The sequence below is a fragment of the Stegastes partitus genome, unplaced genomic scaffold (assembly GCF_000690725.1).
Source record: "Stegastes partitus isolate 25-593 unplaced genomic scaffold, Stegastes_partitus-1.0.2 Scaffold12, whole genome shotgun sequence".
Classification (NCBI taxonomy): domain Eukaryota; kingdom Metazoa; phylum Chordata; class Actinopteri; family Pomacentridae; genus Stegastes; species Stegastes partitus.
The window spans coordinates 1,323,396-1,339,529 of NW_007577743.1; the positions used below are offsets into that span (position 1 = coordinate 1,323,396).

General features: G+C 38.9%; 1 protein-coding gene across 1 annotated transcript in view; it reads right to left on the bottom strand.

Annotated features, from left to right (window-relative positions):
* The window catches only part of slco4a1 (solute carrier organic anion transporter family, member 4A1), a 52,116-nt gene that overhangs the window by 15,179 nt on the left and 20,803 nt on the right, over window positions 1-16,134 (bottom strand). The window contains exons 2-5 of the mRNA XM_008288114.1: window positions 4,738-5,887; window positions 1,749-1,839; window positions 998-1,119; window positions 746-857 (exon numbers count right to left, since the gene is read on the bottom strand). Coding sequence (XP_008286336.1) covers window positions 746-857; window positions 998-1,119; window positions 1,749-1,839; window positions 4,738-5,584 — 1,172 coding nt within the window. The 5' untranslated portion in view covers window positions 5,585-5,887. The remainder of the gene's footprint in view (window positions 1-745; window positions 858-997; window positions 1,120-1,748; window positions 1,840-4,737; window positions 5,888-16,134) is intronic.

A 16,134-nucleotide genomic window follows, 5' to 3' on the forward strand; every position in this document is an offset into this window, starting at 1 on the left:
GTTCATGACTAAAGTGTATAGATGATAAAAGACTGAACATTTTTAGCGGCTAAATTCAGAAGAACTGAATTCCTTATTATTGGTCATCAGCACTGTGCTCCCAATTTAGCATACTTTCTTCATGATTGCAATAATTATAATAAATTGGTAGATGATCTAGGTGTATGTGCATGTGAATCCCTCCCTTTGATACTGTTGGCCCTTCCCAAGCTTATAAACAGATCTAGAATGACCTTCCACACTGCACTGTAAAAACAAAACTGTACTCCAGCAAGCAATTCAGCTTTAAAAACTCAAAAGCAGTTTTGTTTTGTTTTTTTTTGTTTGTTTGTTTTTTTGTAAGTTATCTAATTTATGTGCACTCATTTCATTTCAGCTCAGTGTGAGAGTCCCTACTGCTGTTTGAAGGTTCTCCTCTGCTTTTGCCTCCCTTTCTTCTCATTATCAGATAGTCATAAACACAACAACAGTGTGCGCTTTTTGCTATGTTTCTTCCTTATCAGCTAAACTGTCAGCACCTTTGTAAAATCTAGCAATCTGACAATATCACTGGATGCTAACTCACAGGTAACAGGCAACTTTCATTCTTGGGATAGTACACATTTTATCACTAATTTTGCAATATATGATACAAAAGCAGCTCCTCTTGTTGATTCTCTCAGTCCTTATAGTCTGGTTTTCAGCCCTCTGGATGCCATTACTGGATAACCCATTTATACTGCAATCAAATCAGCTCGTCCTGTACCTGGGCATGTCTTTGACTGATTTGCCAAACTGGGGGTCTGAAGCTGTGGTGTGACTTCCGTCCTTGAGCTGGTGGGCCTCAGATACCCGCATGGAGACGTATTCCTGAGAACCTGCAAAAAGACACACAAGAAACCTTGACAAAGTCCTGCCAATATTTAAAGCACAAATTTTAATGTGAATGGCATTTAGGTTATTTGTGCCACTACTGTTCCAACAGCGACATAGTGTGTGTGTTGGGCAGCAGTGGTACCTGGTAGCTGTCGTGGGTAGCCCAGGATGGGGAACGCTACCAGAAGAGCTGCTGCTCCTCCTGCTAGGAAGCCGATCCACCAAGCCCCGACCCAGTGAGGGTTCTCTGGAGTCATCTCTGTCCTGTGACACCACAGACACATCTGAACCAGTGGACCTTTATAGATGATGACTTCTATACTTAGTTTGTTCTGTACTAATCTGTAGTTTGTTCTATTCTATTATACTCTAGTCAGTTCTATATTGTCATACTCTCGTCATTTCTGTTCTCGTTTTCTACTACAATACTGTGATCTATTCTATTCTAGTTGGTTCTACTATACTCTAGCCAGCTCCATTCTAGTCATTTCTATTTTAGTTTATTCCAGTCACTTTTATCTAAGTCATTGCTGTTCTAGTCAGTTCTATTCTCATATCCTATAGTCTCATCTGTTCTTGTCAGTTCTGTTCTAACAAGTTCTAATTTTACAGCCTGTTCTACTCTAGTCAGTTCTATTCTAGTTAATTGTATTTCATTATATCCCAGTCTCTTTTGTTCTAGTCAGTTCTACTGTAGTTCTTTGCACTATATTCTCGATAGTTCCATTCTGGTCATCTCTATTTTTATCTATAGTCCATTCTATTCTAAAAAGTTCTATTCCTACTGTCTGTTCTATTTCCATCAGTCCTGCTCTAAAAAGTTCTAGTCTTATACTCTTGTCCATTTTATTCTAGGCTGTCCTTGGACATTCAGCCATTCAAAGCAAACTCACGTCAGGTGGATCTCAGTGTAGATGTTTAGGAAGTATCCTCCCAGCAGGTAGCCTGCTGCTGGACCTACAATGGCTGCTGTGTAGAAGATTCCTGTGGAGCGACAGAGACGACAGAATCAGAGAACGGATGTGTTGGTACTACAGCATCTACTTCCTGCTTCCTACTTATGTCTTCCTGTCCCACAGATTAAAAGGACCATTGTTCTTTTTATGGGATCTGTATCTAGAAAGTCATGTTTCATGAGAAAAAGAGGCTTAATGTGAGAAACTGGGTGCTTGTTGTGTTTGTGTGTCTTGGTAAGAACGCTGCAGCCATTAGAAATAGGAAACAGTGAATGGGGAAGATGGGTGGTGACAAGGCCGAAGAGAGCGAAATTAAAGGGCGAGCACGTCATCAGTATTGATGGCAACACAGTAATGACCCCATTGACTTTGTGACTGTGAGTGTATGAGCCAATGTGGTTATTTCTACCCAATAAACTCTCCCATCTGTATCCAATTCTCTATTAATGGAGGCAACGCAAATTCGCTGATAATCTTCTTGATGGTTGCTGCTAATTAGCAAAATCCCATAGAGTCACAAAAGTACTTTATCTGATCCTACATGGAGAGATTCAACTTGAACACAAATGAAACAAGAGGAAAGAAGGAAAGAGTGTTTTGCAGAAGGATTAAAGATGCAGCTGGGAGTCAAGGCCTTCTGTTTGAATGGGTATTCTCATTATTCTGTGTAATCAAACTACATTCACAACAATTAACATTCAGAGAGAGAGATCAGTGCCCAGCTGCCACTATGAGCTGAGACTGAGCAAACACACTCTCTACATGAGTCTACACAACTGTGGCCTCCTTACTGTTTGACCTGAAGCAGCTGAGAGTGTCTTGGAGGAGAATAAAGAGTGGGTAATACTGGGTCAAACTCTCTGACCACCACTCAGTTAGGTAGTGAGTTCAAAGAGGTGAATGAAATGAGGCTAAATAAGGCTTCTTCTTTTTTTCTTGTTGAGAGTTAAAACAATTACTCAGTTGATAACTTATTGCCAGAAAATGTATCTACATTTTTTTTTTTAAGTAAATAATTATCAGCGGTTTTTTGTTTGTTTGTTTGTTTGTTTGTTTTTTTTAACCAAAAGTAGCTACTGCACTGGTTTCAGCTCCTTCCATACACTATAGTTTTTCGATAGGAAACTGGATTGCTGGACAAAACAAGAGCACATGACAACATCAAGTTGAGAGATATTTTTGACGGTTTTCTGACATTTTATGGACAGAGTAAATGAAAACGTTACCAGTAGAGTAATCAATAACCAGTAGCGTAATCAATAATTTTGAAACAATATTGCAATCGTGACTTAAATTATGGTGATTTTGATCAAATCAACTCCCAATCTACTGACTTGGACTGGCTTCTACATGTTGTTGTCCTCATAAATTTCAATAGAGTAAAAACTTTTTAGCTGTTTAAGTTAACACGAGCTTATGTTAACCGATGATGTAGATAATACAGATGTTGAGGGACTTGCTGTATGACCAGGGCTTAAATTGGGTCGGAGCCCACCAGAGTTGAGCTCCTTCAGCTGTACCAACTCATAAGCTAATGCCGTAGCATCAAAGGGTCCAAAGTGTCTTCAATTTGCAGCATGAACCTTGCTCACCTTTTTCAGGTGGCACAGCAGAGGCAATTTCATTAAATATTTACATTACCTGACATGTCATTAGATTGAATTTCCCTTCTTTGATTGAATTTCCCTTCTGGGATGAATAAAGTATTTTTCATTTCATTTCATTCATTTCATGTCATAGGCATAATACACAGCTTTACTAATCAGAATGCTTTTAATATTTACAGTAGTGAAGTTATAGCAAGAATGAACCCTGTCTTATGACTTAAGTAAATAAAAATGAAACAACAGCCTCATAATGAAACCACAGTTTAACATCCAACAGCTCCTACAGATACTTCCGTTGGGTCTGTGTGAATTCTGTATTTTTTTAACATGGCAGGAATGTCAGTGTTTCCTGAGCCATCAGTTACATGAAAATAATAATCAAAGTCCAAAAATAAAGTAATCAGAATGAAATTTCACCAATAAAATGGAGGTGAATGGGGTGGAGTTTTAAGTTTTTTAACAGAAAAAAAAGAAGGAAAAAAAAGAAGTCTGTTTCATGGCATGGAGTTGCAGGTGTGTTTGTGGACCACCTGTACCAGCTGGACAAATTACAAAAGACGAAGGTCTGCTAGCCTATGAAATGTCCATTGTAATTCATTACGTTTTAATAATGTCAGTGACTCATTGTTAATGTGGCTTAATATTGATTAACGACATATGTATCAATAGTCCTGAAAAGGTGAGAGGCATACAGAACAATATCATGTGCTGAAATGTCAATTGGAACATCTTTCTCTCATGTTTCAGTTTTGTCACCTACTTAAACTTCAGAGCTGCATGCTAACTACCTATTTGAAATTAACATGGAGCCCAGATCACCTGAAATACTTAACAGCAAGAGCCACTGCTCAGTTGGTGTATTTAAACTGCTGCATTTCAACAACCAAAGATTACCAATGTCAAAGATGCAATGGCTGAACATAAATAGTGTGATACTAGCCCGCAGAGGGCATATAACTCACAGAGAGTTGTAATAGTAATTTGTGTCACTAACTAGAGCTTTCACATCTAACAGTAGAATTAACAACATAGTATTGTACTTTCTAGGGACAAATGAAAAGAGAAAGTGTGAACAAAAAAGAGTATCTATAAGGAATACTGGGCTTTTTTTCATTCTTTTACACACCTTGACATTTTCTATTTTGAAGCAAATGTTCATTCAAGTTTGTGTCTGCTTTTTGAATTTTGTGGCAAAAAGAAGATTACGACACAAGTGCAAAGATTATTTCATGCTTCTATTAGGATAACTACTTTGAAAACATTATGCAAATTAAGCAAAACAAAACAGCACCACTTCATGAATAGCTGATACGACTCACCGATATAAACAGGTGCATAGTTGGAGTTGACGTTCTCATCAAGGTATGTGACCCCTAACGTGTAGAGAGGTGTGGCACCGACACCGTGCAGGAACTGGCCCAGCATTAACACAAAGCGATAGCTGGACAACCCTCCTCCCTCCTCGTCCTGGCACGGGCTGGTGCGGTTTGCCGAGCACATTCCTGTTTGCTCGGGCAGGTTGACTTGGTAGGGCGGCGTGGTGAAGTGAGGCAAGGCAAAAACCAGAGAACCCAGTGCCATGATGAGCATCCCCCATCCCAGCCAGCGAGGCTTGTGCCCTGTCCCCCCAAAGTAGCTGACAAAGGCCAGGCAGACGCAGGCGGCGATGTCGTAGGTGCTGGCAATGAGGCCAGCTTGGTAGCTGCGCAGGTCAAAGCGCCGCTCGATGGAGGTGACCACGGTGTTAATGAAGCCGTTGATTATCATTCCCTGGAGAAAAGAGGCAACACAAAGGAAGAACAGCACCCAACGAGGGGTGTTGAAAACTTGGATGGCTTTGGGTGTCAGAGCTCCCCAGCCACATAGCAGGTCTGAGTCATTGGATATCAGCCTTAACCCCAAAGGAGTTTCTGCTTGAGGTCTTGTTTCAGCCCCATACATATGCCCAGGGAGCGTTGAAGCCCCGGTGAAAATGTGGGGCCGCACAGAGACATCGGCTACGGGGCTGTCAGGGCTTCTGGGGCCAGAACCTACGGGGCTGCCTGTCTGGGAATCCACAGGGCTGGGGGTGTCCTGAGAGGGACCCCCGCTGAGAGGGCAGTCCTGCAGGTCCAAAAGCTCCTGTTTGGAGCTGAAGGAGGCGTCGGCATTTAGCAAGACTGGCATTGCCCCTCTGAGGGGCACTGTGAGGGTTCTTTGGGGGGAGAGGTGTCTAGGCAATATGAGGTGATGAGGCAATATGTTTACCACCACCAATATAGGAAAGATCAGTACAGGCTCAATGTGAATGTGTTGTGGTGAGGCCTCTGTCAGGCTTGTCTCTGCAATGATTTATTTTTGGCTCGTATTGTGCACTTCATCTGTCCACAGTGCTGAATATGTGTTAAGGCTCTTCAGGTGTTCCTGTTATTGGTACAAGGTTGCACAGGGTGGAAAGACTGCTTCATAGCAGTGCTGACGAATAGCATTCTGTGGAGAGAAAAGAGAAGGTGAATGAGGAAAATATAAAACAATCATTTTTAATAAGCCACTGAAACCTGTAGGTCATGAATATTTTGTACATTTAAAAGGCTACTTGACTAACAAGGCATGCAAACAACTGCAAAATATTAGCATTCTCTACTCATGGAAGATCGGTGCAATATCAGTGTTTTTCAAAATATAGAATTATCCCGTGAAATATTGTTTTTTTTCCCCCCACATTCAGAGGAATGTGTGCAATCTCAAGAACACAGTGCTGCTTGAAAGTTCATGAACTCTACAAATTTTTAAATTTCAGCATCAATGTGACCTAAGACTTCATCAGTACTAAAAGTAAAAAAGACAAACTAAATCAAACAAATGAGACAAAACTGTTACACTTGGTCTTTTATTTACTGAGGAAAATTATCCAATATTAAGTGGCAGAAATAGGTAAACCTTTATTTTCAGTATCTGGTGTGATGTGCAGCAGTAACACAACTAAACAAGGAATTTTAGTCCATTCCTTGGTACAGAACAGCTTCAACTCTGGGGTGTTGGTTGATTTCCCACCTGAGCTGTTCACTTCATGTCTTTTCACAACATTTTTATTGGATCAAATTCTGGACTTTGACTTTGCCATTCCAAAACATTACCTTTCCTGGTCTTTACTTGTTATTTGGTAAAACAACCTATGTGCTCAGGGTTGTTGTCTTGCTGGATGACCCACTGTCTCTCAAGATTCAGTTCATAGACAGATGTCCTGACATTTTCCTTCAAAATTCTTGTGTATAATGCAGATCACTGTTCCATTGATAATAATAAGATGTCCATGTCCCAGTGGAGCAAAACAGGCCCAAATCATGACACCGCCACCATACATTTTATAGTAGGATGCTCTGTTTTATACTCTTCATACATCATACTTCTTAAAAATTCTACTTTGGTCAAACAAAACATATTTCTAGTAGTCTTCTGGTTCATCCACATGATCTTTAGCAAACTGCAGACCGGTCGACCACTCTTGGTTTTGAACTTCCTCCAATTGTATGTAATCTGTCAAACTGTGGATTGGTGGAGTCCAAACACTTTAGAAGTAGCTATGTAGTAATATACATTATTTTTGTCTGTTTGTTTTATTGGGTTCTGTCTATGTACTTGTAGGGCTTCTCTAAAAAAAAATCGGAAGATGTTATATGTCACATTTATACATTAAATATAGGAAATTGTAGAGGGTTTACTAACTTTCAAGAGGCACTGTAGATCACTTGAGAACAATGCAGTCATTATCAAAGACACCAAAAATGTCTACAGAAGGGACATTTACAACCTTAGCTGCTGCACAATAAAGTGTTGTCACCTCCTGTGCACACCACCACAATATAGGTGAGAGAGTGAATTCAGCTTCCTGCAGTGTTTCTAGACTAAAAACATTCTAATTACAAACACAGTCGACAAACAAATTACTAAAGGAAGTTGCACACAGGCACACAGACTCACACACACAACCTATAAAACCTCAAATAATACACACAGTAATGAATCATAAGTAGTGCTCTTCCGCTTTAGCAATCCCAAATACAGATCAGCGCTTTAATTAACACCATCATAACAACAAAGTGACCATTTAGAGCAGCTTGACACATGATATTTCATGTTTTTCTTCAAAATGCAATATGCAACAACCTAACACCACTTTTTACTCATTGATGCAGTTCAACCCTTTAACATCCACCATAGTTTTTTTTTTTTTTTTGCAAAAAGCATTAAAAGCTTGGAAGATCGTAGTTTGTTGGACATTTATGGTGAAAAGAGGTTTAATAAGTACATGCCCCTGTAGATAGCAGAAAGGTAGGAAATTCAGTTTTGCTGTGGACCCTCTAATCACAAAGTAAAGACTATTGCTTCTGCAGCATTGGTAGATTAAAATGGTTTACTCCCATTTGGATAATTTCAAATTTTGTGATTCGGCATGGATAGGTGCCATTCACATTACAGGAGCTGAATTTTCATTCTATTCAAGCACAGGAGAACAGGCACAATCCGGCATTGAGTTCAGTTATGAGCATTCAATTCCAGTCATAAGTTAAACACTCAAACTCAAACTAAATGAAAAACTCTTCTGGCAGGCACCACGCGAATATTTGCTTTGTTAGCAGAGCTTAATTTAATCTTCAAAACGAAGCAGATAAAAGAGGCTGTTACACATATTATTATTATTATTATTATTATTATTATTATTATTATTATTATATAATCTGTGTAGAAAGAATATTGTTCACAATAGCCTACACTTTTTGAGTCATGACAGCTTCCAATAACACTATGTTTAATCAATAAAGTGAGTTAGGGAAATTATCTTTGCCTCTACAGTCCCAGGTAATTTTAATAATCTTGATTAAAGTATGCTAAGATAGAAATCCTCAGTGTCAAGGTGGAAAGAATTTGTTGCCAAGCCAATTTCATGAAGTTACTACAATTTGAATTTAGTTTTAAATCAACTAATGCCAAAATTTTACTTTAAATTACACATATTGTTAGGTCGATACAACCAAACTAATCAAAATAATGTTTGCACTAAAATAGTTTATCTAAACCAGTCATATCTCGCAACTATGCAATTAACTAAGTGGTGGGAATAGGGAGATTGTAAAACTATGTAGATTGAACCAAGTAGAATTCAGGTTGCAGATCAGAATCAGAATCAGAATCAGCTTTAATGGCCAAGTAAGTTTGCACAATGTAGATACAACAACCGCATTAAAGTGATATAAACCTGGTTAGAATAAAGCAGAGTTATTCTTTAACCTTTACAGCAGATCGTCAATGTAGAAGGAATTTGCCACTCCACAGATCATTTGTGTTTGATAGTATAAATAATTTGACATTAACTTTCCACACAAGGACACACTGTGCAGAATAAGTCTCAACAATGGGAACAATTTAATGAAGTAGAAAAAGAAAAAAGAGCAGTTCCCTCACTGAAAAGTTGCCTCATAAAATGAACCAGTAAACATGAACGTTGATAAACTCACACGAAAGAAAAGTTATGTGAGGTAACTGTTTACTAACTGTCATGAAGAAATATTTCACTGCCAGATCCTATTGAGAAACATGAATGCTTTCTTTTCTTGTTACATCACATAGTAACATTTAAAATAATATTGTAATGAGCAAGATATGAATCAGTCAATGCAAGATTGCCTTTTGGTTTGCACAAACTTCCATTTTTGCATTGATAATGTCTAAAAACAATGTTTACAAAGTGGCTTTTAAAAGTAATTCACTAAAGAACATTTTCTGTTGATTTTACTTTAATGGCACACATTTTAACATTATGTTAATTGGCAACCCACAAAAGTATGATATACCATTATCTCACGTGAGGGTTCAACTTTATCACAAATACACAGCTTTAAATATGTAAAAATAAATAAAATTACACATATAATTCAATAAGCCTCCTACCTCCATTCCCATAATTGATACTCAGCAGGCCCAGTGACGTTTATGAGTGTTGATAAGTAAAAACACTGAACTTAAATGGAGCAGGAGAGACAGCGTAGAATAAAGATGGAGAGTCAGAGAGTGGTATTCATGCGAGATCCTAAGCCCGTCTTTCAAAGCCTCTTATAGTCTAGCTGAGGCAGCATCAGCAGAGTCACACACGCCTCGTCCCCCACAATCAGTGGAGTCCTGCAGGCTGCCCGGCCGGCAGGAGGGAGGGAGGGAGGAGAATGCTCCCAGGCAACATAATCCACCTGAGAGATAAGTGCTCACCGATACTGTGCTGGAGCTGAAATCTAAACTGGATTTTCTTAGTGTGAAAGTGTGTAGAAATAAAAAAAAATTTTTAAAAAAAGCTTAATTTAAAATATGGCTATAACTAATCTTTGAATGTGGGTATTATTTAATCTGTAATAATATGCTATGTTGGCCCCGGTGCACAAGACTGTCGGTCACTTCTCTTTTGTAAAAAGGGGAAACACTAGAATGATATGATAAACAGATAATGTCACCAAACCATCTGAGAGGCAATGTAGGTAAACACAATTTTCACAAAAACTAATGTTGCCTTGCTGACTCCAACATAACACAAACAGGGTTCTGCTCATAACATTAGTAGACTTCTGTCTTCACAGTTTTTTGAGTGCATTTTTAATTCTAACTGTTTTAACCCACCAAACTCCCAACGCTTTCCAGGTGGTTTTTGCTCCTGTTATTTTTCCATTGCAGTATAAACTCCTGCACCTCTATGAAAACAGCCCAAACATGACTCAGTGTGGAGAGAACTCCCAAACGTGAATTTATTTGTTTAATGTCCAAAAATTACAACAAAAAAAAAAACAAACCTGGAATCAACTTCTACAATATTCTCTGAAGGAGTTAAAAATGCTGGAAAAAATAGTGACTCTACATACTACAGATATTTTTCTAATCACATTTTTAATTTGGCTTAACACTCGAACACACCCTTCAGTTCAACCCAGGTTGGCTGAAAAGTCCTTGAACGTTCTTTTTGAGTAACCCATGTAACACTAAAGGTTAACTTAAAGGTTTATTTCTACCTGGCGTATTACCCTTAATGTGTCTATGACAGCTCAATGTGCTGTGCACAGTTTGCACAATGTAACTACAACAACCATAAAAAGTTAAATAAACCTGGTAATACTAAACCACAGTTATTCTTTAACAACTCAACAAAGGAGTCAATGTATTGTCACTCCACATATAACTTGTATTTGATGGTGCAAACACTGTGCAGAATAAGCTGTAACAATAGCAACAATTTAATGAAGTACAAAAACAAAAAAAGAGTACTTCCCTCACTGACCAAATTCCTCATTAAGTGAACCAGTAAACATGATCATATATTTTTTTCTTATTATAACACATAGCAACATTGAAATTAATATTGCAATAAACATGATATTAATTAGCCAGTGCATGATTTGCTTTTGGGTTGAACAAACATACATTTTTGCATCAATAACAACTAAAACTAATGTTTCCAAAGCAGATATTTAAAGTAGTTCACTGATAAGGACTCCACAAGAAAAGAACATTTTCAGCTGGTTCTGCTTCCATATTTGCACTATGTGAATTTACAACCCATTACAATATGCTATAATCTCTTGGGAGAGTTTACATTTATCACAAAATTATATGTATTACTTAATAAGTCTCCCACCTCTATTCCCATATTTGAAACTCAGCAGGCCCGCGAACATTCATGAGTGTTCATAAGTGGCCTATATTACAAAAAAAAATTGATGTTCCTAGTTATTTTAACTTGTGACAAACAGGTAATTATGACATGAGTGCAACACAAATGTCTTTCTAAAAGGCAGATGAAAGAAATGCTAAATGACATTAAGTTATAGAAGCTGGTGGCACACCAGTCTGTCTCCCTATACTTATTTCTGAATAGCACAAGAATGTACAAAATGAATTGCTGCCAATGTTTTAGGCACTTAAACTAAAGATTCTAAAATATGGCTGGTAGAACACTATCCTGGCTCAATCCTCTGCATGAACATCACTGAGTACAGAACACCTCAAGGTTCTGATGAGAAAAGCTGTTTGCTGAGCAACACAAAATTAAAAAGACTGTCCGACCACGCTGCGAGCTGTTGTCTATTCAGTTCATCACTCATGATAAGTAGGCGTAATAAGGTTTGGGAGGGATGCCAGAGTAGAAAATCCAATTAAAATCTCATTAAGTTTTATTGACAGATTGACGGATGTCCAAATGAAATTAGGCCTCGTTTCCCCCTTCTCGGTGGTCCGAGTGTGGTGGTAGAGGGGGGTGAAGAGAATTTTTTGTGAAGGAAGACATTGCAAGTGGGGTTTTAAAAAGCATCATAAAAGGCGGGGGAGTGGATGGATATCAGGTGATGATGATACGGCCAGAGGTAGGAGTGTCCTGAAAGTTGAACCCAGCCACTCTGGTAACAATGCACTGCGGTGAGGTAACATCTTCCTGCTCTGCTGTTTGTTTTTCTGAAGCAAGCAACGGAAAAGTTCTCACTGGGTTTTTTTTTAGATTTCACTGCTATCCAATTCTCCATCTCGCCTTTTCATTTCTGTTTTCAAAGTAAGATCAGAGTGAGGAGTTGTAATATTAATAAGCAACCGGGTCTGCCCTACCTACCAGGTCCTTTATCTTCACAGCAGAAATGTGTTTACTTTGGAGTGGGGACTCTTCCCTCTTCTGTCGTACACAAAGGCTTTTGAAGCATAACGAAAAAATCTCATGTGGTTACTATAACAGACTTAGATAAAGCCCAAAATGCCAATTTGACTCAGAGAGACTGGTGTTTACAGAGTGTGTGAGGTGACACTACAATAGAAGCAATATTTACTGCAGCAGAGTACCTGTGTGGTAAAAGTGCAGGACAAACTGTGCGACTCACTGAGTGTACTGCGACAACAGGTAACCCTGTTTAAACCCAGTGATAATGTAGTTCCAGGAACTTCCTCTTTGAAACTCATTTTAGAACAACACGCATTTCTAAATGAAACTACATTGCAGCTTTATGCATGTGGCCTCAATGACCCCATGCATGTTTTTGAGGCTAATAGAAGAGACAAAATAATCACAGCCTTGATAGCAGCCTGACTGCTTTTAGTCTTCTACTATACACAGCAGGACCAAACAGTCAGCTTGATTCACTTAAGTCTGAACTTGTCAACATGGATTCGCGACTCATCTTGTTCCATTTTATTTGTTTCTTCTTCTGAGGAATACAGAGAGGTCCAACTTATTTTGTTTTTGTAACAGACACAAGTATTGCACCACACTGAAAACCAATTTCCATGTGCAGTCCACAGACGGACATGACGTACCAGAGGTAGTGGTGGTGATTTAAAACAATGGTAGTATGACATCTTTCCTGAAGACATTCAATTATTGCATTTGATTCCTTGTGCATTACTTTTCTTCTTCTTTTTTTCCAGAGAAAGCTTCTGTTTGGAACAAAAGTGTAAATTCATGACAGAGATATACGCTGGATCCAATGAGTCATGCTTCTATTACCTGAAGGGTTTTCTATTTCGTACTGCGGTCAACAGAGGTTAACGCACTGCTGCTTGAGAAAACACGTGGAAATGGACAAGCTACAAGCAAGTCAAACATGCAGCAGTTAGAAACAAACCCCTTCAAATACAGAAATGCAACCGAACACAGAGTTAAAGCACATACACCACAATAGAAATGTCTCCAGGGGACACTAAAAATTGATGGATCCTGGTGGGACAAGGTTGGTGCTGAAGCCTGCAGCTTCTTGAACGGCCACTAGAGGCGGGCTCTAAAAGAGAATCAATTCTTCCCCAGTGTTCAAATGCCCAACGTTACAGCAGAAATAAACATGTTTACAGCCAGGTGTGGAAAAAAAATGTTAGTCTCTAAAACTACCTTCCCCATTCATGACGATTGTATGGAAGATGCCTTTTTAAATAATTCACCTGTTCAAACTATATGAGGGTTTTAAGTTATTCATAATTAAGGGCCTCACTTGTTGACAGGTGGGTGCGGTCACAGAACAGACCCTTGGCTTTTTTGCACAGCCCACTAGTAGATGGGAAGAATCAGGTGCTGCTAAGATGGTGATGGCTGGAGCCTCCACTGAGCTTTGGAAACCTATGAGTTGCCAAGGACACGCCGATCATTGCATACTGTCTATAGAAGTTGACAATCCACCAGTGGCATCAGAAATTATATAACGATTCTGCAATTGCACAGTAGACAACAGAGGTTTGAATTGCAGTGATGCACAGAGGTGGGAGTGTGGTGATATGGGGCTGCATTAGATGGTAGGAAGGTAACAGTCATTGAGGGCACCATGAGTACCTGTAGATAAACTGAAATACTGGCTGAGGAGATGACACTTAGTGTGCAGAAGCTTGGCGGAAGAGGACTATTCCAGCAAGATAACCATCCAAAGCACACTACGAAAATCAGACAAGAGTTTCTAAAGAAGAAAAAAATGAAAACTGTGACCTTGTCAAACACACTGTAGACTTGAATCCAAGAGAACATCCATGGGATACTTTGAAAAGAAAGGTAGAGCAACCCTTACCACTCAACCAAAGAGCACCTGAACAAAACAGTTTCTGAAGAATGGTAGAACATCTCTTCAGAAACTTGATATCCTCCATGCAAAGGAGGATGGAGTCCATCCATCCATCCATTATCTATACACCGCTGAATCCTCACTCAGGTTGCGGGGGGCTGGAGCCTATCCCAGTCGACTCAAGGCAAAGGCAGGGGACACTCTGGACAGGTCACCAGTCTATCACAGGGCTACACTTAGAGACAGACAACCAAGCGCACTCACATTCACACCTACAGACAATTTAGAATCATCAATTAACCTCGACATGTTTTTGGACAGTGGGATGAAGCCAGAGAACCTGAAGAAAACCCACGCTGCACTGGGAGAACATGCAAACTCCACACAGAAAGATCCCGGGCGTCCTAACCAGGGCGTGAACCAGGGACCTTCTAGCTGCAAGGCAACAGTGCTAACCACCAAGCCACCCTGCAGCCCAAGTATGAAATTTCCTATCAAAAATAAAGTGGAACATACAAACGATTGAAAGAATATAAATCTCAGTACTAACTTTTGTTGCATTGAGTTCTTACTGTGGGGCCTTTATTTTTAATATAGTAAACCTAAACTGTTAGTTTTCAATTGTATATAACAGAAAATACCCGACTTTTTACATTAGAATTATGCAGTCACTGTGCAGGGGAAACAATGGTGAATCACTTGAAATTTAAGTGACATTGCACAGGCATGTACTTACTTCTGTTGTGTAATGTAACTCTAAACGGTTCCCTTCCTGAACAAGGTACTTTGTTGCCTACAGCTGGATTACTAAACCACAAAGCTTGTGCAGTTGAATTCAGCGTTGCCAGCTGATGTTTTGCACTGACTTTAAGTTACTTTCCTCAAAGAGAATCTCTTAACATTTTTCTAAGTACTCTCATGTGGCTCTGTCTGTCTCTGTTATGGAGAACTGGATGCCAAACAATATGCCGCCTGATTACTTGAAACAAAACTGCTCACCTGCTACACGAGCCAGAAACATTTTCACTTCTGTTTACTTGTGTTTACCCACTCAGCACACAGACTTTAAATTGTGATGATGTGATGAAAATTGAACTGACTTTTCCAGGTACTGGGAGGTTTTTACAAAAATGAAAGCTCTATGAATTAAAAGTTTCATAATTCAAAGAGTACATAAAATGACCTTGTTTGCAATTCAAGGTGAAAGGTCAACTTGTTTTTTGTTTTTTTTACAGTTGTCTCTTTTAAAATGGTGGTGGAAAGTTTTTTTTAAAACTCCTTTTTGAGGACTTTATTGGCAAGCCTAAGTGGTGGCACCATATTCAGGTCTTTTAATAGATCCATGTTCAGATTGTCTTTCAATTAGAAGTCAGAGAGGAATGTGAATGAACTCTGAATGTGCCTTAATGACCAATCACTAATCACTGTTGTTTGTCTGAGAAACCACATTGTTGTTTTTGCTCTAAACAAATACAATTAAAGTTTAACATTACCTCTAACTACAGAGTTTACTATAGCGAATTCACTCTGTTTGGATTCTGTCTGTAAGACAGACTTCTTAAAAACTTTTTAAAATTAGACATAGATGTAGATGCATACCAAATAAAAACACAACAGCTAGATAGCAACATAGATATTTTTTGTAGGTAAATAGACCATTTTCATGACTTCATAACTTGAAAATTAAACAGTGGAGGTGGCAGAAGGTCTGAAAAAACAAGTCTGTGTCAGGAAGCCAAAAAATTTAGTTGAACTCAAAAGAGTAGTCAAAGATAAACTCAGAAGTTGGCCAGAAGCCTGTGGACAAATAACCAAAGACGAGTCATTAAAGTGAAAACAGCCAAGGGACATTTCTTCAAACATTAGCATGCATATATTTTTTACCCAACTGATTTGGTCACATTACCAAAAAAAAAAGCTTTGTGGCAAAGATGCATGTGTTTCAATCATTCTTAGAAAACTGAGAGATGTAGGAATCATTGGAAACTCAATACAGGACTGATTTACATGATCTCTACAAGTCTATGTAAACTTTTGTCCATGGCTGCAAATCATGTAGTCTCTCAGACAGATTGATCCTCGGTCGGAGGGCATCAGACTCCTCCACCCTCGGTCAGTTTAACACCTTAGAAGAGTTCAAACCAGACCACAAAACACCCTTATGCCCACTTCTGTCTTTCT